This window comes from Lemur catta, chromosome 1 (assembly GCF_020740605.2).
Source record: "Lemur catta isolate mLemCat1 chromosome 1, mLemCat1.pri, whole genome shotgun sequence".
NCBI lineage: Eukaryota > Metazoa > Chordata > Mammalia > Primates > Lemuridae > Lemur > Lemur catta.
Window position 1 is genome coordinate 68,843,763 of NC_059128.1, and position 27,249 is coordinate 68,871,011.

The 27,249-nt window shown below is 36.8% G+C and overlaps 1 protein-coding gene across 1 annotated transcript in view; it reads left to right on the plus strand.

Annotated features, from left to right (window-relative positions):
• KATNBL1 (katanin regulatory subunit B1 like 1) overlaps positions 1 to 27,249 on the plus strand; it is a 46,304-nt gene that overhangs the window by 8,963 nt on the left and 10,092 nt on the right. Inside the window, exons 2-4 of the mRNA XM_045527636.1 lie at positions 23,797 to 23,927; positions 24,494 to 24,534; positions 26,071 to 26,350. Of these exons, the coding sequence (XP_045383592.1) occupies positions 23,811 to 23,927; positions 24,494 to 24,534; positions 26,071 to 26,350 (438 nt within the window). The 5' untranslated portion in view covers positions 23,797 to 23,810. The remainder of the gene's footprint in view (positions 1 to 23,796; positions 23,928 to 24,493; positions 24,535 to 26,070; positions 26,351 to 27,249) is intronic.

A 27,249-nucleotide genomic window follows, 5' to 3' on the forward strand; every position in this document is an offset into this window, starting at 1 on the left:
CGTGGGCGGGGACACACACACACACACACACACACACACACACACACACACACACGAGTCATCCCATGGTATCCATGGGGGATTGGTTCCAGGACCTCCCAAGGATACCAGAAGCTGAGGATGCTCAAGTTTCTGACATAAAGTGGTATAGTATTTGCTATATCCTATGCACATATCCTATATCCTATGCCCTGTATACTTTAAATCATTTCTAGATTACTTATAATACCTAATACAATGCAAATGTCATGTAAATTGTTGTTAATGTTTAGGGAATAATGACAAGGAAAAAGTCTATACATATTTAGTACAGATGGAATTTTTTTCCAAATATTTCTGAACCACAGTTGGTTGAAACCATGGGGGTAGAACCCACAGATACAGAGGGCCAATTGTATATATTTTTCCAGTTCTGAGTTTAAGAAGGCAGTAGAAAGGATTAGAATATTTTTCCTCCTTGTGAATATTTCCAGAAAAGATACTGGATTATTCTAACAGGGAGAGTAAGGGCAAATTCATCAAAACAAGCTAGAATAATTATAATCATGTACTTTTAGGCTTAAGAAACCCTAAGTCTTCCCTAAGATTCAGGTGTTTATATAACCATTTAAGAAAATGTATATATATTATTAATTCCTTTTAATTTAGTTAAAATGTAATACTTGCACATGATACAAAATTCAAAAGGCCCAAAAGGGAGGAGGAGGAATGGGGCAAAAAAAAAAAAAAAAAAAAAAAGGCCCAAAAGGCAAAAGTCTCCCTCTTATCTCATCCCCCAGCCACACACTTCCTCTCTCTACAAGTGACTTTTGTCTCCAGTTTTCTTTTGTATCCTTCCAGAGATATTCAGTGAATATACGAGTATTCACTCACACATTTTTTATCTAAGTGGTAGCATACTGTTCTGCTACCTTGCTTTTTTCTCCCCACTTTCCAGTACAAGGCATTGTCACGTGAAAAATAAAGTCTGGGCCAGGTGTGGCAGCTCCCTCTTATAATCCTTGCACTTTGGGGGGCTGAGGAGGGAGGATCACTTGAAGCCAGGAGTTCAAGACCAGCCTAAGCAAGAGCAAGACCCTGTCTCTATGAAAAATAGAAAAATTAGCCAGGCGTGGTGGCATGTGCCTATTGTCCCAGCTACTTGTGAGGCTGAGGCAGGAGGATCACTTGAGCCCAGGAGTTTTGAGTTTGCAGTGAGCTATGATGATGCCACTGCACTCTAGTCTTGGGGACAGAGTGAAACCCTGTCTCAAAAAAAAAAAAAAAAAGTGCATAGAACCAAAACTACGGATATAGATGGTGAAGACCACCTAATTCTCAGAATTTCATTAACTTTATTTCCCCATTGTTAGTCCCAGTTCCCTAATGTGGTATACTCAGTGGACTTGATTGTTAAAACTGAGGAAGAGGTGGTGGGAAAGCTAATTCCCACTTAGCATCTGTTTTGTAATTTTTATTTCAGGGTGACTCAGTCATAAGAATTCCGTTTGATCTAAATTGATTGAAATGATGTTATCATCATATTTTAATTACTGAATCTCCAAAAATCTAAACTTATTTTCATGCTTGACCTCCCTTCTCAAATTTGACGTCATTTCTCAAACCAGCCTTCCATGAGAAACTGAATTAAGAGAAAGTGGTATGATGAATCATCATTCAGCAAATATTAAACCTTTGGGATTTATTCTAAATATTAGGGATTTTGAGTTGTTCTAAGCATGGAATCAGGATAAGGGGACTTTATTTTATGATTTGAATATTTAATGGTATCAGGTTTTGTTAACTTGGTAAAACTATTCCCTCAATAGAAATAAACCTAGGCCGGGCACGGTGGCTCACGCCTGTAATCCTAGCACTCTGGGAGGCCGAGGCGGGTGGATCGCTCGCGGTCAGGAGTTCGAGACCAGCCTGAGCAAGAGTGAGACCCCGTCTCTACCAAAAATAGAAAGAAATGATTTGGACAGCTAAAAATCTATATAGAAAAAATTAGCCGGGCATGGTGGCGCATGCCTGTAGTCCCAGCTACTCGGGAGGCTGAGGCAGTAGGATCGCTTAAGCCCAGGAGTTTGAGGTTGCTGTGAGCTAGGCTGATGCCACGGCACTCACTCTAGCCCGGGCAACAAAGCGAGACTCTGTCTCAAAAAAAAAAAAAAGAAATAAACCTAACAAGTATACTAGGCAATCTAGGTAACCTGATGGGGCACCCTTTCCCTGGACAGTGGGTTTATAGGTACTGCTTGTATTTGTCTCTGTACTTCTTATTAGTTTTCCAGTACTCATCTCCTCCCCCTAATCTATTCCCCATCTAATTGGCACATTCTTTCAAAATGTTAACTTTCAGATTAGACTCTAGAAGGGTTTAAACGGTTCCAAACAAAACTAACCAAGTCAGCAGAATGTATCATTGCTCTTCCAGTATAATAGTTTCTCATATGGCTTATAATAAATGCAATTAATATACCATTCACATTGTTACTTTTTGAGTGCAAGTGTTTGCTGCCCTTGTGAGCCCACCTTTCCCAACTCTTGACCAAATATACCTAAGAAAGGAATACATTTAGGCAATCATGTAATCGTTCCTTGAATCTGCTTTGACATTAAACCCTGGGTTATTTTTAGTTCTTATTTGTCATAAATCTACCTGCTCTAAACTGGGTTGTATGATCTGCTTAGCTCAACACAATTTTTGAACACTCTTGTAGTATGAAAGTTATGTAGTTATGAAAATAAATTTTACACATGGATTAAAATGTAGTGGAACACTCATTGAGAATCACTGGGCAAGTCCTACTGGACTAGAAGTTGTTACTCTCTATAAGATGACTCTCTAAATATCTTTGATTTAAACTACTATCTCATAGTTTAACTCAAAGAGCAACATTTTTCCTAAGCTCTTAGATAAATCCTCAGGGATATTTCCATGCTTTGCATATTGCTTGTTTGTCTATTTCTCCTGCTATAAACTTTGGGATGGTGGTGAGAATTTCACTACAGGGGAGGTTGGGAAGTTTAAGGGTATGAGTAGGAGTGAGGTAGGAAACTGCTAGTAGCTATGATACAGCTGTATATTACGCCAAGAATTCTTCTACCTTAGAGTGATTCAGGTCACTGAATTTTGTAATTTTACAGTTATTTTGCATTCCATTATATAACTTAAGAATTTGTGTGTTTTAAGGCGTAAGCTTTAATTTATCAGTTCCTATTAGTGTATCATCCTTATGTTAAGAAACTCATTTTTTATTTAAAATGTAATACATTTTACTGTAGAAAATCATTATAGAAAAATAAGCCCAAGGAAATGATTCATTTTTAATGTTACAGAAAAATAAACAGAAAAAAAGGAATGTAGAAAGAATGTTCATCCTTGTAGGATTTTTTTTTTCTGTGTTGCATGTACACACAGGGAAACATATGACAAATATAAGAACTGATATTAAAATTTTCTGGCCGGGCACAGTGGCTCATACCTATAATCCTAGCACTCTGAGAGGCTGAGGTGGGAGGATTGCTTGAGGGTGGGAGTTTGAGACAAGTCTGAGCAAGAGTGAGACCCCATCTCTACATAAAATAGAAAAATTAGCCGGTGTGGTGGTACAGGCCTGTAGTCCCAGCTACTCAGAACGCTGAGGCAGGAAGATCACTGGAGCCCAGGAGTTCGAGGTTGCTGTGAGCTCTGATGAGGCCACTGCACTCCAGCCTGGGCAACAGAGTGAGACTCTATCTCAAAAATAAATAAATAAATAAAAAATTTGCTGACACCACAAATCATGTTTCTTATACCAAGGGCAACTTGCTTCATTAGTGATATTTGTATATAAGTGAATGGCTAACATTTACAGAGTGATTACAGACATTGTGTGTGGTAAGTGCGTTATTTTATTTAATCCTCACAGCACTACTCTGTAAATAGGTTAAGTAACTTGCCTAAGATTGTACATAACTAATAAATGGTGAAAACAGGACTCAGACCCAAGAAGTGTGACTCTAGGACTTGTCCTTCCCTGTTTGTTACATTGTACTGCCTACTCTTTTCAGTTTAATCGTGTAAGAATAGTACAGCTTCATATTAAAACTTTCAAAGGCAAACTAAAACATGATATTGTTTATCATTTGTCAAATTTCCAAAGCTAAAATATTATAACACAGAATTTTGTGTTATCAAGGGTACAGAGAATCCACCTCTGCTATCAGGAGTCTAAATTAAAAAAAACCTTTTTAGATAGAAGGCAACCATCCATCTCTGCCAAATTCACCAAGCTTCTTAGTTGCCAATTTAATGAATATAACAATTTAAAATAGGAGTTTAAAAAAATTGTTTCTACAAAAATTAATTGGAATGCTTTGGATAGATTGGATGAAGACAAGTGACTCAAAAACTTTGTATCAAATTAGGTGTAGTTTAGAAAGCTAAACGTAAGTAAAATTGTAACAATTTAGGATTTTGCACTGATAATGCTTTGTATCATTAAGTTCTTGTGCTCTTGAGCCATTTTAAGGAAACACAAACTAGAAATCATAGATGATGCTTTAGTATTTTTAGATTTTAAATTAAAATGTTTAAGGTACATGTATAACATCTTTTTTTAATGAATCCTCATATTAAATGATTTTTTGACCAACCATTACTCCCAGTCACATTATATGAAAAGGCTTTTACCATATATTTCAAGAGACTTATAGCCATATTTTGTGATCCAAGTAATTACTTCCCAAAGGAAATAACCAGATATGTACAAATATTTATATATGGATATTCATCACAGTATTTTCTGTAAGAACAAAAATAAAAATAAACAGCATTCATGTGATAATATTCTGTATACTCACTTTAAATCACATTTTCAAAAAGCCTTTTTAATATGTAAGAAAATACATTGTAATATTAATGACAAAATGCAGCATATAAAACAAAACTGCGTGGGAAGAAAAAAACACCAGATATTATTGATGGTTGAATTACTGGAGATATTTTATTTTAATTTATTTTTAAAATAAATGATACTTATATGAGATACAAAATTTGGTATCAAGTAAAAAAAGTTTCTCTACTACCTTTGTTCCCCAGCTTCAAGGTTCACCTCTATGGAAGCATTCAGTGATTATTGAGGATATTCTAAAATGGGAGAGAGAATTTTTTCCATGTTTATTTCTGATTTTTTTCTATGCAACCCACTCATATATATTGGGAGGCATATAATGTCTGATTGTTTCCTTTTTTAATGCTAAGATTGATTAATGGTTTGGATATTGTCAGCCTGATCTATCCATTCATTATAAAGCTCCCCATCATCTTCTGTAACTGTTTTTTTTGTTTGTTTGTGGTTTGGGTTTTTTTTTTTAGAGATAGGATCTCACTCTGTTGCCCAGGCTGAAGTGCAGTGGCATGATCATAGCTCACTTAGCTTGGTGCAGCCTCAAACTCCTGGGCTTTAAATGATCCTCCTGCCTCAGCCTCCTGAGTAGCTGGCGTGAGCCATCGCCTGTAACTGTTTTTGCTTTCTATCTGTGCCCAAATAGAGGAACCATTTCTGGAGAAGAACTGGAAATATGGAAAGCTTTAGATTCTGGTTTTTGAGTAAAGCAAAAGTTTTACTATGGTTGCTTAACTAGAGAGTTTTCCTTTATTTCATTTTTACAATTTCCTGTTTGTCTTCTGGACTCAGGTCTACTGTGATCTGAGATGTATTCCCAGATGTTTCACTGCCCCTCAAATTAGATGGGCTGTTTCTGCTTTTCTAGTAACCTGTACTATCTATTCCTCTTAAATAGCACTAATTATTTATACTTACTGGCTTTCTTGTTATTCTTCCCCACTAGAAAGTTGTAAGCTTCTGGAGAAATAAAACATGTACTTATAATTCATCTCTTGACACATGGTAGGTGCTGAATCAATACATGTTGGATTGAATACATATGGTTTCTTTTAATCATTTAAGTAATGAACCCTAAAATACTAGTACTTTGAGTAGAATGATATTCATTTGCTCACTGGAGGATATATATTTACATTAACTAATAGTTATTGAGTTACCTTTTAGCTTGTGTATGTAAAGGTCTGAAATGCAGTTGCTGCCCATGAGAAGTTTTGCAGTCTAGCTGGCAAGAGGAGACACACATGGATCAGTTAGTGCCCAGTCACATCTTACATTTAGGCCTTTAATTATTTGTTGATTGTTGAACTGTGTAATATTAATTAAGTACAAAAAGGTGGTAAAGGAAGAGATCAATGAAGACAGGAATTAAGAAATGTTTCAGAGGAAGATTTTAACTCAATCACTGAGAGAAGGCTGTGTGAAGTAGAAAGGAGGGAGAGGGGCATTTTGGGGAGAAGAAACATTTTGTTTCAATAAAAATGAAACACGAGGAGAGGCAAGAAGTATTAACAGCAAAAGCTTAGGAAATGAGACTTAATGGTATAAAGTTATGCTTTCTGTGTTTAAAGATACTTAAAATGAGTTTAAGAGTCTCTGCTCCCGGGCTGGCTTTAGCTCAGCGGTTCCTTCGACAGTGTTTTAACAACCGCTTTGCGGAGTCAGAGCGGTTTGACACCCACGGGCGCTCTCCAGCCCTTTAAAAAAAAAAAAAATTAAAAAAAAAAGTCTCTACCCTTTTCCCTCTGTTTCTTTTTGTAAAAGCTTTAATATGGTTAGTTTCTTAAGTTTTTGCCTTCTCATATACTGGATTCCTTGTTCTCTATGTGATGTTCTAATATTAGAGTTCTGCCGAACTTGGCCTACTGCTTTGAAACCACTTTGGTTTTTTGTTTGTTTGTTTTTAATAGAGACAGGGTGTCACTCTGTTGTCCAGGCTGGAGTACATTGCCACCATGATCATAGCTCACTGCAGCTACAAACTTGCCTGCTCAACCAGTCCTCCTGCCTCAGCTTCCCAAGTAGCTAGGACTACCTGTGTGAGTCACCACTCCTGGCTGATGTTTGTTTGTTTGTTTGTTTGTAGACCCGGGGTCTTGTTATATTGTTCAGGCTGGTCTTGAGTTCCAGGGCTCAAGCGATCCTCCCACCTTAGCCTCCCAAAGTGCTGGGATTATAGGCGTGAGCCACCACACCCAGCCTGACATCACTTTGAACACTGAAAATATTCTCTTAAGTTTTAACTGTTTGGTAATTAACTTATTTACTTCCCTTTCTCTTTATCCTAATTTTCTCTGTTTAAAAAAAATCCTATTTTACTGTCTGCAGGTTTTTTCTTTGTTTTGGAGTGAGGCAGGGCAAATACATAAACATCTTTACTTTTATAAATGAAGAAAATGAGACTCAGCTGTTTCCAAGGCCACAGACCTAGTTAAGTGGGAAAGTTGGGAATTTGAATATGGGTCTGTTAGACCTAATCTTTTAGCTATATCACCCTTTAAAGGTTGGATGAGTCTTTAAGTTTTTGCCCAGGTAGTAGGTTGTGACACCTACTACATAGTGATCAGAATGCTTTCCAGAAAGCTAGGAGGGACAGGAGGAGCCTAGAGGCCTTTGCAGATTAAACTTTTAACTCCCCTTGGCCTCCAGGTAAGACCACTTACCCCACATCATTGCATATTGAGGGCATCTCCAGTCTCCAGCTGGACCCAGCTGACACAGCTAAGTAGAACAAACAGAAAACCAATTAGGCTGGCTTTGGTAGTCACCGGTAGAAACAAATATATATTTCAGATACTTTGAGGAATGTTTCTGTAACCTCCAGGATTGAAGGGTGGACCAATTTCCTGGAGAAAAAAGAATGGATGTTGGCCTAGGGGAGCCGTATTTCCCAGCTCTGTTAAGCAAGTGCCAGGTGTCCAAGGAGCCTAGTGAAAAGTATGTGCTCTGTGTCCCAATTTCTTTTAAGTCAGACTATTGAGGTGTCATTTCCATGAGTTTTGACATGCACACAGTTGTGTAATCACTACCACAATCAAATATAGAATAAGTCCCTCTTCCCAAAATGTTTCTTATCTTTTTGTAGTCAACTTCTCCCTTCCCCCAGTCACTGACAACCACTGATATTTTTCTTTCCTTATCTATATTTTTGGCGTTTCTAGAATGTCTGGAAATTGTATAGTATGTAAGCAATGGAGACAGAATGCTTTGGTTCCAGTGCTAACTCTTATCATTTTTTTTTGTTGTTTGATCTTGGGAAAATTATTTATTCTTTTTATGCCTCAATTTCTTCATCTATGAAAAGGGAATAATATACCTACAGTGCCTATGCCTGGCTTTTGGTAAACTTTTGATAAAGGCTAGCCATTATTTTTCATGATATTTTTATTTAACACCATTAAATATTAACACCATTGCAGTGAGAACCCATCCCCATCCCTCAAAAAACCCTTTCTCTGCCCTCATAAAAAAACTTAGAATGTTTTGTGTTTTCTTCCTTCTAATTAAAAAAGTTAACTATTGATCTTTAGTAGTATGATACCCAGTTATGAAGACTTTTTATATTTAGATGACTAGTTTAGTCTTAAAGTAAATCAGTCCCCAAAACTATGTTCCTTGGAACATCTGCATCTTTCAAATTTTATACATATCTGTAAAAAAAAAGAGTATTGTAGGATAGTCGCTAAATTTGGGGGTCACAGAGTTAAATAAAATTATGCAGGCTTCTCAGAGCCTTTTTAAGATATTCCATTTCCAAGAAATAGTTTAACATGTAGCATATCCAAACTTACATAAAAATGGAGTAAAGCATCCATTAAAATATATGTGGATACTTTAAACATAACTGGGGAAATTCTGTAGTAGTATTTTACCATGAACACTACAGGCAGTGTTTGTATAGGATAACTTGTAGGGATCAGGAAAAGACTGGTGGCAGGAATATCAAGTAATTCTTACAGTGATTTAGACTTGAAGTCATGGAGCTATAGTTCTGACGGTGGAAAAAGGAAGGTTAGAATGGACCTGTGAATTATTTTGAAGGAAGATTCAAGAAGACTTGGTGATTTGTTGGAAGGAAGGAAAGAGGAGTCAACTCCTAGGTTTCTACTCTAAGAGAAATTTGGTTACAATAATTTCAAATGTGGTAGTTAGGAAGAGCAGCTGGTTGGTTTGACACTGAAGACATTTAAGAGATTTATTTTAGATATGTTGACTTGGACCTAGCGATGGCAAACCAGGAAGCCAAATACAAAGCAGTTAAGGAAGAAACTGGGTTTAGAGAAATAGCATAAGCCATGAAAGCGTATTTCCCCACTTTTGTGTAGAGAGAGAAGAGTTGCTAAAAAAAAAAAAAAGAACCAGTTCCTGGGAAAAGAACCAGAAAAATGGTAAGGGAACAAGGACAGTTGGGACAGCTGTGTCATATGAACAGAAAGAGTCAGAGAAGGGTCATGAAGTGATGAAAGAGCTAAATGGTGATGAAGAATGAGCAAAGTCTTCAGAGTTGGCTTGGCTGACTTTGATGAGCATCATTAGTGCTATAAAGGCTCCTATATAGCTTCAAGGAACATTGAAAATGCAATTTTTTTCAGATGACGAGGCAAAATAAAAGCAAGATTGTAAAGGGTTAAAGAGAAAATGGCAGCTTAAAAAGCACTCATTGTAGAAATTTGGCAGGAAAGGAAGGCAGAGAAAGAGTATAGGAGTTGGTAGGGGAAATCTGAGCATGTTTGAAAGCAGAAGGGGAGGAATCAGATCAAAGAGAGAAATTGAAGATTTTTAAACAGTGTGTGTAGTAGCAATGTCCAAATTGATGTGAGAAGGCAAGAATGGAGAAAATTAGATGAAGTTGTCCTAATTTTGGAGAAGTTAAAATAGATTCTTACAAAGTGTTACCTATGTGTATTGACATTTCCACTTTGTTTGTTTGTTTACTATAAGGGAGTTAGTTATACAACTAAACGTTTTTAGTTAACTAAAACTAAAAAGATAGTGATCTCACTAAGTTAAAATAAAATTTACTTCCTTGCTTTATAAAAATAATTCATGTTCTTTGTAGAAAATAGAAAAACATGTAAATGAAGAAAAAAATCACCTGTAATCCCACCAGCAATAAATAATTTCTGTTAATGTTTTGATAGAACTCATCTATAACACATCTCTTTTGAAAAACCAGGATCATACTAGCATTCAGTTTTCTATCCTGCTTTGTAAAATACCATTGCTAGCCTGGTATGGTGTTGCACACCTGTAGTTCCAGCTGCTTAAGAGGCTGAGGCAGGAGGATCTCTTGAGCCCAGGAGTTGGAGGCCAGCCTGGACAACATAGCAAGACCCCCCATCTCTATTAAAACAAACAAACAAACAAATGATTATGTTTTGAATGTGCCTCCCAAAGTTCATGTGTTGAAAACTTAATCCCCAATGCAACACTGTTGAGAGAGGTCCCAACCTTTAAGTGGTGATTAGGTCATTAGGGCTATCTTCTCATGAATAGATTAATGTTATCTTGGATGTAGGTTCTTTATTGTGAAAGGAAGTTTGTTATAAAAGTGAGTTTGGCCCTTTCTTTCTCTCTCTCGTGTTCTCTTATCCTTCTGCCTTCTGCCAACATAGGATGGTGCAGCAAGAAGGCCCTCACCAGATGTGGGCCCCTGAGTCTTGGACTTCCTAGCCACCAGAACTGTAAGAAATACATCTGTGTTCTCTATAAATTACCCAATCTCAGATATTCTGCTATAGCAGCACAAAACAGACTAAGACAGCCATTATTTTTTAAACCTTCTTCCACTTCACAAAACATCGTTAAAAATAGGCTTTCTATTCCATTGTAAGTACTGACCCCATTCAGATCAGCCTTGGTTTTCTAATTTCCGTTTTTATCACCCTGTCATTTTAACCTGATCTATGTTCCATTATTAAACATAAGTACTACAGATACTACTGCAATTATTAAGAGTCTGGAAGCTGGATTTAGGAGGAAGGAATCAGTATCCTCTGACCCTAAGGATTGTCCCAGAAAATCTCATTGTTACCTTCTCTTCTTTTCCCCTTCGCTGAAATTCTTGAAGAACAAAAAGTTCATGTTCATTCTCCCTTTCATTTTTTGGGTGGCAGCTGCCTCATGGAAAAACCTGTGATTTGTCTTTAAACCCAATAAATCTCATGGTGGTCCTTAAAAGAGAGAAGAAAAGGTTACCCATATGAGGTAAAGGAAAGATAGTAGGTAGTTTATAGCTTATGTTCATCTGTACATATGTTGTCATCTCAAAAGAGTTAGTACTCTTATCATATTTGGCTTGAATAGGCTTTCTAAAGAAATGTTTATTACTCTAGTTGAGAATGAATTGGATTCTATTAATGAAAACAAATAGGGCAGAATGGCTTGGATTCTATCTATGCTCTGCCACTAACTGTCTTTTGGTGAGTTACTTGGTATCTCTAGGTTAAAAAAATAGGCTCAAGCTTTAAATTCTTTAAATAAAATCCTTTTATTTCTTATGTATTTTGTTATTATAAGATAGTGATTATTATAAACTGTTTTCAACCTTAAGACTCTTGTGATAGTGGGAATGACTCTGTGGTGGTGACTAGAGAAGAATGACTCTGCACACGACCGTGCTTTGTTTTTCAAGGAGAGGAATGAAATTGCCTCTTGAAATTACTGAGTTAAATACAAGGTAAATAATGAATATACTGTAGTATATTAATATAAAAGAAAGCCTAAGTTAACTTGATTTTGAGCTGTAACTTAAGGTATTACAGACAAAAGTCCACACATGTTTCATTCTTGAATGATGAGTTTTTCTTATTATTGTGAGTAGGAAGGGAACACTAAGAGCTGTTTAATCTCTTGATTTGGCAGCCATTGTAGTAGATTATATGAATAGATCCCTTTTCATCTTTCTGGTAGGAGATAGTTACTATGTAAAGAGAATTCATCTCTCCAATTCCTTCTTCATCCCCTGTTTTTCTACATCCTCAAGAAAATACCCATAACAATCACTGTATTGTTGCTATTTAAGAAAATACGCACTATATCCAATGTTCAGGATAGTTAAAAGTTGGCATGTTGATCCCTTCTCAATCTCCTAGCCCAGGAGTGGGGAACCTGCAGCCTTAAGGCCACATGTTGCCTTCTAGGTCCTTTAGTGCAGCCTTTTGACTGAATCTAGATTTTATAGAACAAATCCTTTTATTAATACATTTTTGTTCATCTTTTACATTTTTATTTTATTTTTAAAATGAACGTATCTAAAATACCAAAGAATAAAATAAGTTTTAATGAAATAATCCTCCCAGATTGGCCAGCACAATTAGAACATTAGTGAGCCATAAGGGCTAAATGGACAGCTGCTACGCTCATGATTTAGTTCTAACTTCCCTCACCAGACTGGCACCACTACTGCAGGAGGCTGGTTGGTGAGAGTTTATGGGGGTTGAGTTCAATCTGTTATCAGCTTTTGACAGCGATGCACTGTGTTTCTTTTTAAAGTGGAATTTGTGAATAGTTGCACAGCTCTACAGTATTTTCTAATTCTGTCTGCTTAGCAGTCCATTATGTCAAAGAAGACCAAGAGAAGAAAACAGATTTTTTTAATGAGTATGGAAATTGCAATATTATCTTGTTTCTGCTAAAGATAAGATAATTTGCTTGCTTTGTGATACTGCAATATCAACATTAAAGAAATTCAATCCTCAGGGCCAGACGCAGTGGCTCATGCCTATAAATCAGCACTTTGGGAGGCCAAGGCGTGAGGATTGCTTGAGTCCAGGAATTTGAAACTATCCTGAGCAACATAACAAGATCCTGTCTCCACAAAAAATAGAAAAATTAGCTAAACATGGTCATATGTGCCTGTAATCCCAGCTACTCAGGAGGCTGATGCAGAAGGATTGCTTGAGCCCAGGAGTGTGAGGTTGCAGTGACTTATGATGACGCCACTGCACTCTAGGCCAGGCAACAGAGCAAGACCCTGTCTCAAAAAAAAAAAAAAAAAAAAAGAAGAAGCAAGCAAAGTCTACCCCTCATGGAGCTTACATTCTAGTAGAGAAGACATATGATAAACAGACAAATATATATGTCCAGTAATGGTTAAGTACTAGGAACAAAAATAAAGTAGGTTAGGGAGGTAGAGAAGTGAAGGTAGGTGCTATTTCAGAGGGTCATTCAGGGAAAGCCACTCTGAAGAGGAGAGGGTATTTGAACAAGAACCTAAAAATATAAAGAAGCAAGCCAGAAGAATATATTAGGGGAAAACTTTCCCAAGTATAGAGTATAGCAAGTACACAGAGCCCTGAGATGAGAAATTTTGGAATTCATTCTCTAGTGAGAAGATTGAGGCCTAAAACATAAAACATCTTTGGTACATTAGAACAAGGTACTTAACTTCTCAAAACCTGTATTCTTTTTTTAAAATGGGGGTTATAATTTCTGCATTATAGATTGTGCTGATGATTAAACGCGATACTCAATATAAAGCATCTATAACTCCACATGAAGTGATAAAATAGCAATAGCTATTATTTTATTGGAAATTATTGTTATTGTTAGACCACCCATTTTAAGCTTTCAAAACTAGTTTTACAACTAGTATTCTTTGGTAATCTTTTTTATGTCTTTAAAAATTTATAGAATACTAAACTGAATACTACCATTTTAGGAATATCATAATCTTAATGAAATATAACTATTACTTCAGCATCAAACTATTATCTTTTGATTATCATTCTACTATATTTATTTTAAAAATATAAATATCATTAGAGATTTATCTTCCCAAATTACTTTTATTTCTTAAGATTCGTTTGTGATAGAGATAACCCCAGATTTATTGATGAATTGGATTCCAAAAAGGTGACTTTTTACAGATTATTTAATAATCAGATCACATCTTTAAACAGGAACAAGAGTCTATTAGTGATGGATTTCTAAGCTTAAGCCTTAAAAGCCTGTTTAGAGCTGATCTAATAGTACTATTAAGTGGATTTCTGTGGGAAAAATGTAACTTGAATCCAACTCCGGATACTAAGAATTCATTCTATCCTGTAGCATCCCCAAGTAGGAAAAAAGATGGAGAAAGACCCCTTGTTGTAGTAAATGCCTTTTGTATATAGTGGTTTTGAATTTAGTCTTTGGATACCTATACTTGGAAATAACCTATATTTGGTAATAACCAAATATTCCCACTTTGTGCAATATTGAGGTGTGTTTTTCTTTATTTTTTAATTTTTGCTTAATTTTTTTTCTCTTTTAGAACAGACCAGGAAGTAGAAGAGGTGTTTGGTATTATTCCTGAAGTATAGTTTCTGTCATTCATTTTCTGTCATTAAGCTCTCACTTCCTCCTACCTGAATCCTATCCCTCATCAAAAGTCCAGCTCAAGCCTTGTTTCTTCCCAAGCCTTTCCTAATCACAGTGGTCCATAATAATAAGCTATTTCTTTTGTACCCTTATACAACTTAATTTTTCTATAAGTTTAATCTATGCATTATGTGAGGTATACAGCCTGATAGAATTAGCTAACTAACATGTGGTTGTGTCGTATCTCTCTAACTAGATAGTGGGTTTCTTAAGGCAAGAAAATTTTCTTTGTCTTCCTTTCCTCGCTTTCCTTCATTTACTCAATTTTTATGTGTTTTGAATACTAGGTGATTAAATACGAAATATCTGATTTTGAATCAAAAGTGTAGTTAATTATATCTCAAACAAGAAGCAGTACAATGAATCAAAGTATGCATCTAAACTGTTGACACGGTTTTGCCATCTTAATGGTAGCTTGTTTATGCCAGCAGCGAAGAAGCCTGGAGAGTGAATAGCAATGAAATCACAAAAGGCATTTTCCACAGCTTGTTGAGAATTGAATATTTTTCCTTGAAAGAAGTGGTCCAAAGCCTGGAAGAAGTAGTCAGTTGGTGCAAGGTCTGGCAAAAACGGTGGATAACAGAGAGTTTCCAAGTCCAGCCTCTGTAGTTTGAGCAGCTTTGTTTGTGTACCATGTGGTCAAGCATTGTCTTTCAAGAGTATTGGCCTGTTTCTGCTGACCAGTCTCGGCTGCTTAATTGCAAGCATCCTCATCATTTCGTCTAGTTGATTGCAGTAGACATCAGCTGTAATCCATTGACCAGCTTTCATGAAGCTGTAGAGGTTAATACCAGTGCTGGAACACCAAACAGGCACCGTTAGGGTTTTTGTTTTTTTGTTTTTGATGAATATTTGGGTTTGGACTGTTTTGGCACTTCATCTTTATCCAGTCATTGTGCCAAATGCTTTTGATTGTCAAAAGGAATCCATTTTTCATCACACGTAACAATATGGTGTAGAAATGGTTCGTTTTTATGTGGTGACAACAAAGAAAGGCAAGCTTCAAGATGATTTCTCTTCTGATGCTCGTTTAATTCATGTGGAACCCATCTACCCAACTTCTTTACCATGCCGATTTGTTTCAAATTATCCAGTATTGTTGGGATAGTAATGTCAAACCTTGCTGCTAATGCACACATAGGTTGAGATAAATTTGCTTTCACTATGGCTTTCGGCTCATCATTATCCACCTTGGTCTCAGGTTGCCCACGTGCCTCATTTTCAAGAAAAAAATCACCAGAATGAAACTTCTGAAACCATTGACATACCTGTGTTCATTAGCCACATCCTTCCCAAACCTTTCGTTGACATTTCAAGCTGTCTGCGCTGCATTGGTTCCACGATGGAACTCATATTTGAAAATAACCCAACTTTTTTCCTTATTCATGGTTTCACAAAAATTACTGTAAAATTTTTTTCAAAAGATAATCATAAGCCAAAATGTGTTTGAAAGAATGAGGATGTACCTTCACAATAAAAATAAAACAAGAGTGTCAAAGTAAAATGTCAGAGATATCAGCTGTCAAACTTAGTACTTAAGGAAATCGGATGTTTTGTACTTAATAACCTATTGACTATGTTCAAAACTTAGAAGCAGAGCTTTATTTTCCTAAGTCCAGACATGTTACTTTATTTGTCAGATAAATGAATTCTTTTAGTGGGTGGGTTTTAGGAGCCTATTAGAGCAATGTTCAGTTCCTTGCCTAGTGCATTTTTAACATTTTTTTTGTTTTTTTTTTTGTGTGTGTGTGGAGACAGAGTCTCACTCTTTTGCCTTGGCTAGAGTGCCGTGGCATCAGCCTACCTCATAGCAACCTCAAACTCCTGGGCTTAAGCGATCCTTCTGCCTCAGCCTCCCAAGTTGCTGGGATTACAGGCATGCGCCACCATGCCTGGCTAATTTTTCTATATATATTTTTAGTTGTCCAGATAATTTCTATTTTTAGTAGAGACGGGGTCTCACTCTTGCTCAGGCTGGTCTCGAACTCCTGACCTCGAGCGATCCTCCCAGAGTGCTAGGATTACAGGCACAAGCCACCTTGCCCAGCCGCCTAGTACATTTTTTAAAAAATCGGCCGGGCGTTGTGGCTTACGCCTGTAATCCTAGCACTCTGGGAGGCCGAGGTGGGTGGATCACTCAAGGTCAGGAGTTCGAGACCAGCCTGAGCAAGAACGAGACCTCGTCTCTACTAAAAAAAAAAAAAATAGAAAGAAATTATCTGGCCAACTAAAATATATATAGAAAAAGTTAGCCGGGCATGGTGGTGCATGCCTGTAGTCCCAGCTACTCGGGAGGCTGAGGCAGTAGAATCGCTGAAGCCCAGGAGTCTGAGGTTGCTGTGAGCTAGGCTGACGCCACAGCACTCACTCTAGCCCGGGCAACAGAGCGAGACTGTGTCTCAAAAAAAAAAAAAAAATCTGTGTGTAGGCTGGGTGTTCAAGGCCAGCCTGAGCAAGAGTGAGACCCCCGTCTCTACAAATCATAGAAAAACTAGCCAGGCGTGTTGGCACATGCCTGTAGTCCCAGCTACTTGGGAGGCTGAGGCAGCAGGGTCACTTGAGCCCAGGAGTTTGAGGTTGCAGTGAGCTGTGATGATGCCACTGCACTCTAGCCTGGGTGACAGAATGAGACTGTGTCTCCAAAAACAAAGCACACATAAACTGCCTGGTTTGTATCCCGTGGAATAGAGGAAATGAATCATTTAGCTCATCTCTCGTTTATTTTTCTTCTGGCCCCTCTAGATTCATACAGACTTTATAAGCATTTTTATCTTCATTATTTTGACTCACAGCAGCTATGTGCCTTGCTCATTTTTACTCTCTTTAGAGGGTAAAGTTTTGACTGTCATTGCAACTCACCTGTATATCTCATTTGAATTCAGAACATTTTTTGGGGGAAAAAGGTGCTAATATAAATGATAATGAATTTTAATTTTAAATTCCCCTTGTTCATTGCTGGTATATGGGAAAACAAATGACTTTTGTATATTAATCTTGTATTCTGCAATTTCTCCATTAATCATTTTTCAATTTTAGGAGTTTTTTTGTCAATTCTTTCACATTTTCTCCATAGATAATTTTGTTATCTGCAAACAAAAACAATTTTATTTTTTCTGTCCCAATATGTATACCTTTTATTTCCTTTTCTTGTCTTATTGCATTAGCTAAGCCTTCTAGTACAATGTTGAAAAGCCAGAGTGAGAGGACATCCTTCCCTTCTACCTGATCTTAGTGAGAAGACTTCACATTTCTTACCATGAAGTATGATGTTAGCTGTAGGTTTTTTGTAGATGTTCTTTATCAAATTGAGGAAGTTCCCCTTTATTTCTCATTTGCAAGTGTTTTTATGATCAGTGGGGTTGGATTTTGTCAAATGATTTTTCTGTGTCTATTGATACAATCATGTAATTTTTCTTGTTTAGACTGTTGATGTGATGGATTCAATTGATGGATTTTCAAATGTTGACCCAGCCTTGCATACCTGGGGTAAATCCCACTTGGTTGTAGTGTATAATTCTTTTAATACTTTGTTGGATTAGATTTGCTAATATTTTGTTGAGGATTTTTGCATCAATGTTCATGAGAAATTGGTCTGTGGTTTTCTTGTCTGATACTGGTATTAGAGGAATTCAGAATGTTTCTAAGTCAGTGAATTAGTTCTTAGTTTTTCTTGATTATTGTCTAATCATGCAACTAGTAGAATATAACAGCTTATGTTAATTATAATTTATATTACTTTCTAATATTTTCCCTTAATACCTGGCAACCACTAATCCCATTTCTGTAATTTTGTCACGCAAGAATGCTCTATAAATGAATTCATAGTATATAAAGTTTTGGGGTTAATTGTTTTTCACTCAGCATAATTCTCTGCAGATTCATCCAGAATATTGCATGTATTAATAGTTCATTCCATTTTATTGCTGGGTAATATTCCATGGTATGGATGTACCACAATTTGTTTAACCATTCACCCATCAAGGGAAATCTAGATTGCTTCCAGTTTTGGACTATTATGAATAAGTCTCTATAAACATTAATGTACAGGTTTTGGTGTAAAATAAGTTTTCATTTTTCTGAGATAAATTCCTAGGAGTGCAATTGCTGGATCATATGTTAGTTGTGTTTTTTTTTTTTTAAAGAATCTGCCAACTATTTTACAGAATGGCTATACCATTTTACATTTTCTCCAGCAGTATATGAGTGATCTACTTTCTTTGCATCCTTGCCAGTATTTGGTATTGTCACTATTTTTTATTTTATTTTAGCCATTCTGATAGAGTACAATATGTCATTTTTTGCATTTCTCTAATGGCTAATGATGTTGCCTATGCTTATTTGCCATCTATATACCCTCTTCAGTGAAATGTCTTTTTTTTAATGGTAAAAAAAAAAATGGCTATTTAGAATTAACATGCTGTTTGCCTAATTGGATTTTGGGGGGTTTTACTGTGATTTTGAGAGTTCTTTTTGTTTTTCCTATTAATTAATTAATTTACATACTTACATACACATATATACTACAGGTACCTAAAACAGAGTTCTTTATATATTCAAGATACTAATCTCTTTTTGAATTTGTGGTTTGCAGATATTTTCTGTCAATCTGTAGTTTATCTTTTCTTCCTCTCATTGGGGTCACTTGCAGAGCAAAAGTTTTTAATTTTTATCAAGCCTGGATTATCAAATTTTCTTGGATTGTGACTCAAGTCTAAGAGCATTTTGCCTAGCCCCAAATATTTTCTTCTGTGTTTTTTCCTGAAAGCTTTATAGTTTTATTTTTTTTTAATCATTTTTTGCAACAGCTTTATTAAGATACAATATGCAAACCATACAGTTGAACCATTTAAAGTAACCTATGCAGGCTGGATGTGATGGCTCACACCTGTATTCTCAGTTCTTTGGGAAGCAAAAATGGGAGGATTGCTTGAGCCCAGGATTTCAAGACCAGCTTGGGCAACATAGCAAGAACTTGTCTCTATAAAAAAAGAAGAAGGAGAAGAAGAAAGGGGGAAAAAAAGAAGAAAAATTAGCCATGGTGTCGCACACCTGTAGTTCCGAGCTACTTGGGAGGCTGAGACAGGAAGATCGCTTGAGCCCAGGAGTTCAAAGCTGCAGTGAGCTGTGATCACACCACTGCACTCTAGCCTGGGTGACAGAGTGAGACCCCCCATCTCTAAAAATAATAACTTAAAAAAAATAAATAAAGTACTTAGGCAAGCAACAATCTATCTTCTATTTCTATAGATTTGCCTATTCTAAACATTGCATATAAATGGAATCAAATAATGTGGTCCTTCATGACTGGCTTCTTTCACTTACCACATTCATTTATCATTTTCACATACCACCCTTTGTTTATCTATTCATCAGTTCATAGGCATTTGGATTGCTTCCATTATTGGTTATTATGAATAATATTGCTATGAACATTCATGTGCAAGTTTTTTTGTGAACATATGTTTTCCTTTCTTGAAAAATGTGGATTTCTATTTCTTGATTCTCTCTTTTTGGTTTATTCATTCTCTTATTTCTTACTGGGTTTTTGGAACTTTGCATGTCTGAAGATTTCTTTCTTCCTTTCCTTCCCCTCCCCTCCCCTCCCCTCCCCTCCCCTTCCCTTTTCCTTTCCTTTCCCTTTTCCCTTTCCTTTTCCCTTTCCTTTCGAGACGGAGTCTCTGTCACCCAGGCTGGAGTGCAGTGGCACAATTATAGCTCACTGCAGCCTTGAGCTCCTGGGCTTAAGTGATATTCTTGTCTCAGCCTCCGAGGTGGCTGGGACTGCAAATGTGTGCTACCTGCCCTGGCTAATTTTTTTAAAAAATTGTTTTAGAGGCAGGGTCTCACTATGTTGCCCAGGCTTGAAGATAACTTTCTTTTACCCTCACGATTGATAATTTGGCTGGATATAAAATTTTTAGGTTGCCTGAAAATTTTGAAGGCATTGCTGTATATCTTTATCATTTGTATGTGACCAGGTTTGGATTTTAGGGTTAATTTTTTGTTTGTATATTTTCACCTTCTCTAGCTTTTCTAGTGCTCTGAAATTTGACAATCATGTGCCTCAGAGGTCTATTTTCATCCATTATGATGGCCCACATTCTGCTCTTTCCATCTGGAAATTCGTGTCCTTCAACCTTGTACAGTTTTCATAAATTATCTCTTTGATTTCTCCTTGTTTTCTTGTTATACTGTTTCTAAAAATTCTCTTTATTTGGATGCTGCTCCTTCTAAGCCAGTCTTCTGATTTTTTAATTCTTTTTTTTCTTGTCCTATGTTCAGGGAGATATCTTCACCTTTTTCTTCCAACTTCTATTGAGTTTTTCTGCTACCTTATTGTATCCTATTTTTAATTTTCATTGGTTTGTTTTTTTGTCTCATTTCTGTTTCATGGATGTAATTTTTTCTCATCTTAAGGATTTTTTAAAAGTCAGGTTTATTGAGGTATAATTTACATACAATAAAAATTGACTCTTTTTAGTGTATAGTTCTGTTCATTTTGATAGGTAACCACCACCACAGGCAAGATACAGAACAGCTCTTTGGGAACTTTGACTATAATTCATGTCAGTATTTTTAGGGGGATGTTTGTGTGTGTGTTTTCTTCTGGGATTGGTCAGAGTTTTCAAAGAAGTATCTTCTACACTCTTGCCTGCAGTGGATAAGCCTGGCTGCAAGCCTCTGTGAGGTAAGTGGTAGAAAGTTAGAGGTTTCAACATTTAGTATGTAAACTTTTACTTGATCCCCGGTTTAGGATATGTTCCTCTCACCCTTATGTGTACCTGGTGTTTCCCATCCCCAGGACTCTGTTGTACATTTTCTATAGAATAAAACTCCAGTTGTTTCACTGGAATACAGAAGGGGATCTAGGCATATAACTTGTTTTAAATGGATATTCAGTCTAGCTACTTGTTCTGAGGGTCACCTTTATCCCCACTTCTTGACTTCCTGGTATTGCCAATTCCTGAACTTTTGGGGGATTCTTCTTTTCACTATTACTGGTTGCTGATTTAAGATTTGGCTTTCTTAGATGTGTTAAGATTTGGCTTTCTTAGATCTGGTAACTGTTAAGTCATTTACCATTTTTGCTTTGCAATTTCTATATCTCATCTTTTCTTCTCTTTGTCCTCAAGGGACATACACACACACATATATATATATTCTTTTTTTTTAAAGAGACAAGGTCTTGCTCCATCAGCCAGGCTTGAGTGCAGTGGTACAATCACAGCTCACTGTAACCTCCAACTCGGCAACTCCTGGGCTCAAGCAATCCTCCCACCTCAGCCTCCTGAGTAGCTGGGACTATAGGTATACACCACCTAGCCCAGCTAATTTTTAAATTTTTTTTGTAGAGATGGGGTATTGCTATGTTGCCCAGGCTGGTCTTGAATTCCTGGTTTCAAGTGATCCCAGTTTCACCAGTTTCAAGTGATTAACCTGGTTTTAAATGATCCGAGTGGCCTCCCAAAGTGCCCTTTATTGTTATTTTAATGGAGTTTCAGGGAAGGGTAGAAGTAATTGCATGTGTTTATTAATTCATTATCTTCAACTAAAAGATCCCTTTTCCTTAAAATTGAAAAGAAAAAAAAAGGCTTACATTGTGGCATTGTGGACAAGACCCTTTGTGCTCTATTAATAGCTTCTGCCTATCTCTCTAGCCTCACTTGTCACTCTTCTGCAATTGGCCCTCAGCCTAAGCTCCAGCCACTAGTATCTGCTTAAGAGATTGCCAAACAAACCATGCTGCTTCATGCCTTTTAGTTATGCACATGCTATTTTCTCATTTTACTGTTTGTCCTTTAAGACTCTCCTTAGTTAAGTTTTGCTGAATCTTCTGGGTGCCCCTCTGTTAGTGGTTATTGTATTGTTGCCGTTATTTATTTACTTTAAAAGGAAATCTCACCTAAAGGTTTCTTTGTTTTTGTTTTGTTTTTTTTTTTGACAGTCTCACTCTGTTGCCCAGGATAGAGTGCTGTGGGGTCAGCCTAGCTCACAGCAACCCCAAACTCCTGGGCTCAAGCCTCCCTGCCTCAGCCTCCCTAGTAGCTGGGACTACAGGCATGTGCCACCATGCCCGGCTAACTTTTTCTTTTTTTAGTTGCTCAGCTAATTTTTAGTAGAGCCACTTCCAGCTCTTGCTCAGGCTGGTCTCTAACACCTGACCTCAGGCAGTCCTCCTCCCTAGGCCTCCCAGAGTGCTAGGATTACAGGTGTGAGCTACCGGGCCCAGCCAAACCCTAGAGGTTTCTTTTTTTTTCCCCCAAGGAGAACACCAAACATACTTTATTAGCACAAAAAAGCAGCCATAACAAGGCACAGCAAGCAGAAACATACATTAGTAGTCAAAGGGTTAGTGTTGCGTACGAATATAGTTTTTCTTTCTTAACTTGAGTACAGGTGGAAGGGCTGTCCATGGATTAGCTGCAGGAAATCTTGAATACCCTAAATCATATTTTTGGAGAATTCAGAATATGCATTAGAAACACCTGTGGAGCGAGGTGCAGTGGCACATGCCTAGTCTCAGCTACTGGGGAGGCTAAGGCAGGAGGATCTCTTGAACCCAGGAGTTCAAGACCAGCCTGGGTAATATAGTGAGACCCACATTTCAAGAAGAGAGAGGGAGAGAGAGAGAGAGAGAAGGAAAGACATGTGGAGCTTTTAAAAGATATAATTGCTTTGGGCTCCAGTCCTGAGAGACCTGCTGAGGTATAGTCTCTGAAGTTAGGGCCCAGTAAGATGCATTTTCAAAAGCTTCTTAAATGATTTTTTAGAATAGTATCTCTGAGCATCATCTGTATTAACTTCAGGGCCTGGCATATAGTGTATGCTTAGTGAATTTTTAAAGAAAGAACAAGGGAGGAAACTTATGTTCAGAGCACAACCTAAAATAATTCCTGTGTGAAACCAGAGTACAAGTGGGGAAATCACCGATTTCCTGTTTTATGTAAATGAAGTCATAGCATCTAATTCCACCACCACCTCCCCTTTGGATATAATCAGGGAAATAAGAGAGCCTGGGTTATTTTTTTCAAAGGTAGAGGAAAGGTTTGGAGAGCTAGGTGCAAGAATGAAAGAAACATGTAAGGATTAGGCATAGGACATGTCAGATAGATGTCTGATTTTGGTTCCTCTGGCTGCTTGGTGTTATATTTGACCCAGTGATTTGATTACAAAATTTTAGACTTCTATATATTTGGATGCCATAAATACCACTACTTTATAGAACTGCTTCCATAACCTGTGCATTTAATAAATGGCTAGTGATATGGAAAATGGGGAGATTGACATATTGCTCTGGCAAAAATACATATATTTTATTGTAACTGTACGCAACTAAAGAATGAGACCACAAAGAGCCCTAATTTCCTGAAGTTCCCTGGCTTGTGTTTCCTCTGTGTTTGAGGTTTTTAAAAATGTATAAATTAGAACTATGTCTTCTGCTTTACTCATAACCCTCTTTTATATAGCATGGTGCTGTTGTTTTATGTTTATGTATGTGTTAGAGAAATGATCAAGCTCTTTTACTTTTTGTATTTTCTATTCTTTTCATTTTATTTTCTAGGTATTTAAGAGATTATGGCATCTGAAACCCACAATGTTAAAAAACGGAACTTTTGTCATAATACTGAGGATCATTCCACTGATCTTCCTAGAAAAAGGATCTCTAATTTCACTAATAAGAACATGAAGGAGGTAAGTCCATGGTTTCTAGGTAACAGGTAAAATATTTTAAACTGTCAGGTATACTATAGATAGTTCTGGTTAAATTGTTTACACAGTGGGAGGACAATAATTCTGCTTAATCTCCCAGAATTATGTAGAATTAATTAAGTATGACCATTATATTCCTAAAGCTGTAAAAACTTTTTAGCCAGTATACCGTTTTGATGTGAAATAATTTGAATATTTTAGTTGATGAGGAATCACAGAGGTGCTTTTGGGTCATCTTTGTGAGGCTCATTAGCACTGATATAATTTCTTTTAAACTGTATTAAAATTCAACTCACTTATTAAACACCATAGAAGTACAGTATAAGATGTGACTAGCGGTGTGGAAAATAGGGAGATGAATATGTTGCTTTGCCAAAAATACCTACGTAGAATGTTGTTATACCTAATGATTGAAGCTACAGCATTAGAACAGAGAGAACTGTAATCCAAAAAACATACTTGTTGAATTTTAAATTTGTTGATACCAATCACAAAGTTCACATAACTCTAACTTAAATATGCTGCAATGATCTACTTTCATTTTACAGGTTAAGAAATCTCCAAAACAGTTGGCTACTTACAAAAATAGGTAAGAACTTCTTTAAAGTTTGTGGGGAAGTGCAAATATTGAAAACGAAGTAAGGATGAAAATAAGGAGAAAAATAAGTATTCTCTTTTATTAAAATAATGATTAACTTATCATCAAACAGCTCCTTTGTGCCAGGCTCTGTGCTAATAAACACACCAATATTATCTCTGTTCCTCACAGCAGTCCTGCTTGATAGGTATTATGACCCCTAATAGTTGATGAGAAAACTAAAGATCAGAGAAGTTAAGTGATCTGCTCAGGATCATACAGCCAGAAAGTGGTAAAGATGGCATTCATTATCAGATCTGCCAAACTCTAAAGGCATGTTCTACAAAACCACTGGTTCTTACAGTGTGATCTGAGGGCTTGGGAAGTCCCTGCAGACCTTTCAGGGAATTTGTGAGGTCAAAACTATTTTCATAACAATACTAAGACATTATTCACCATCTTCATTTTCACTGTCTTGCAAGTGTACAATACAGTTTCCCAGAGGCTGTATGATATTTGATATCACAGTAGACTGGATGGAGGAATGAGAATACAACTGTCTTCTGTTAAACCAGATTGTTTTGGAAAATACGGGTTTTTTGATAAAATATTCTGTGTTAATATGTAATGAGTCATTACTTTTTAAATGAATTAAGTATTTTTAAATTTTCTCAGTTTTAACTTCTGATACAATAAACATCAATAGATATTACCCACATAAATAATTCTTTGAGACATTAATAATTTTTAAGAGAGCAGACCAGGTGCAGTGGCTCATACTTGTAATCCCAGCACTTCGGAAGTGCAAGGCTGGAGGATCATTTGAAACCAGGAGTTTGAGACTAGCCTGGGCAACATACTGAGGCCCTATCTCTACAAAAAAAAAAAAAATTAGCCGGGCATGGTAGCACATGCCTATAGTTCTAGGTATTTGGGAAGCTGAGGCAGGGGAATTGCGTGAGCCCAGGAGTTAGAGGCTGAAGTAAGCTATGATTGTGCCACAGCACTCCAGCCTGGGTTTGACAGTGAGACCCTGCCTCTAAAAAAGAAAAAATTAAGAGGGCAAAGCATCCTGACAACAAAACATTTGAGAACCACTTTACTTAACCATGAGGTTTATTCTATTGTGTTCTGTCTTACTCAGACAAAATTAAGTAACTGCAGTTTAATTAAAATAGCTTTAAAATATTCAAACTTACATGATCTGTCACTTTGTTAGAAAAAGATTAGGTGTCTAGAAGTTATTATAATTTTCTTATTCCCACAATGGCCTTTAATATTTTATTTTAAAACCATGTACTTACTATGTCTCTTTATTTTTATCTGGTATAAAGTGTCATCCTTTTCATTGTCTTTCAGATAATTTGTTATATTTCCTTTTTATTTTCCTTGTCAAGCTAAGAGTTAAGTTTTTGTTTTAATTATTTTATTTACCTCTAATTTTAGTGGACTAGGATCACAAAATGTGGCCTATTAATTCTCTATTTAAAAACTTTAGAGGTTTTCATATGGTTCTTTTTCATTTAAGAAAATAAATTCTTTTTACAGAACAGTTGGACAAGCTGTGAAAAGCCCAGATAAACTGCGTAAGGTGATCTATCACAGAAAGAAAGTTCATCATCCCTTTCCAAATCCTTGTTACAGAAAAAAACAGTCCCCTCGAAGTGGGGGCTGTGACATGGCAAATAAAGAAAATGAACTGGCTTGTGCAGGCCACTTGCCTGAAAAATTACGCCATGATAGTCGAACATATTTGATTAACTCCAGTGATTCTAGTTCTTCACAAACAGAAAGCCCATCATCAAAATATAGTGGGTTTTTTTCTGAGGTAAGTTATTTCTCTATGTCATTTCTAGCTTAACTTTGTTCTTGTTATACTATTGGGTTTTCTTTTCTTTGCCATATTCTAATTTACCACCCATTGAATACAGACTATTTAAGTGCCATTAGGTCACTAAATATGAAATAGTAACTACCTGAAACAATTTTCTAGATTAACCACATCTGTATCAGTAATTTATTCCATTTCCCTAAATTGGTAGTATCTAAGATGGAATGAAATACTTATAGGCTGCTATAAATATCCAGAATGATAAATTACTTGGCTAGTACAGATTTAAAGGAAGGGAAAAGGAGGCTGGGCATGGTGGCTCATGCCTGTAATCCTATCACTTTGGGAGACTGAGGCGGGAGGTTCGCTTGCCACCAGGAGTTCTAGACCAGCCTGGGCAATAGCAAGACCCTATCCTTATAAAAAATTCTTAAAAATTAGCTATGCATGGTGGCGCATGGAGGCTGAGGCAGGAGGATTGCTTGAGCCCAGGAATTTGAGGTTGCAATGAGCTGTGATCATGCTGCTGTACTCTAGCCTGGGTGACAGAGCGAGGCCTTATCCCTCTCTCTTTCTCTCTCTCTGTCTCTATCATCTGATACACACACACACACACACACACACACACACACACACACACAACCCCCCCCCCACTCACCCACCACCAAAAATAAAGGAGAAATCTTGCCTAAAAAGCAGACCAGTTATCCAAGCATATTTTTTGCTAGACTCTCAAAATTGCCTAGTGGAAGATTTGTTTAGGCAAACCTGCTTTGGCTTACCGCTCTTCTGGTTCAAGCATAATTGGTTGTTTTAACAGGCTCAAAGGAATTTTGAAGGGTGATAGAAATATTCCAAAACTGGATTGTGATGATAGTTGCACAACTATATAAATT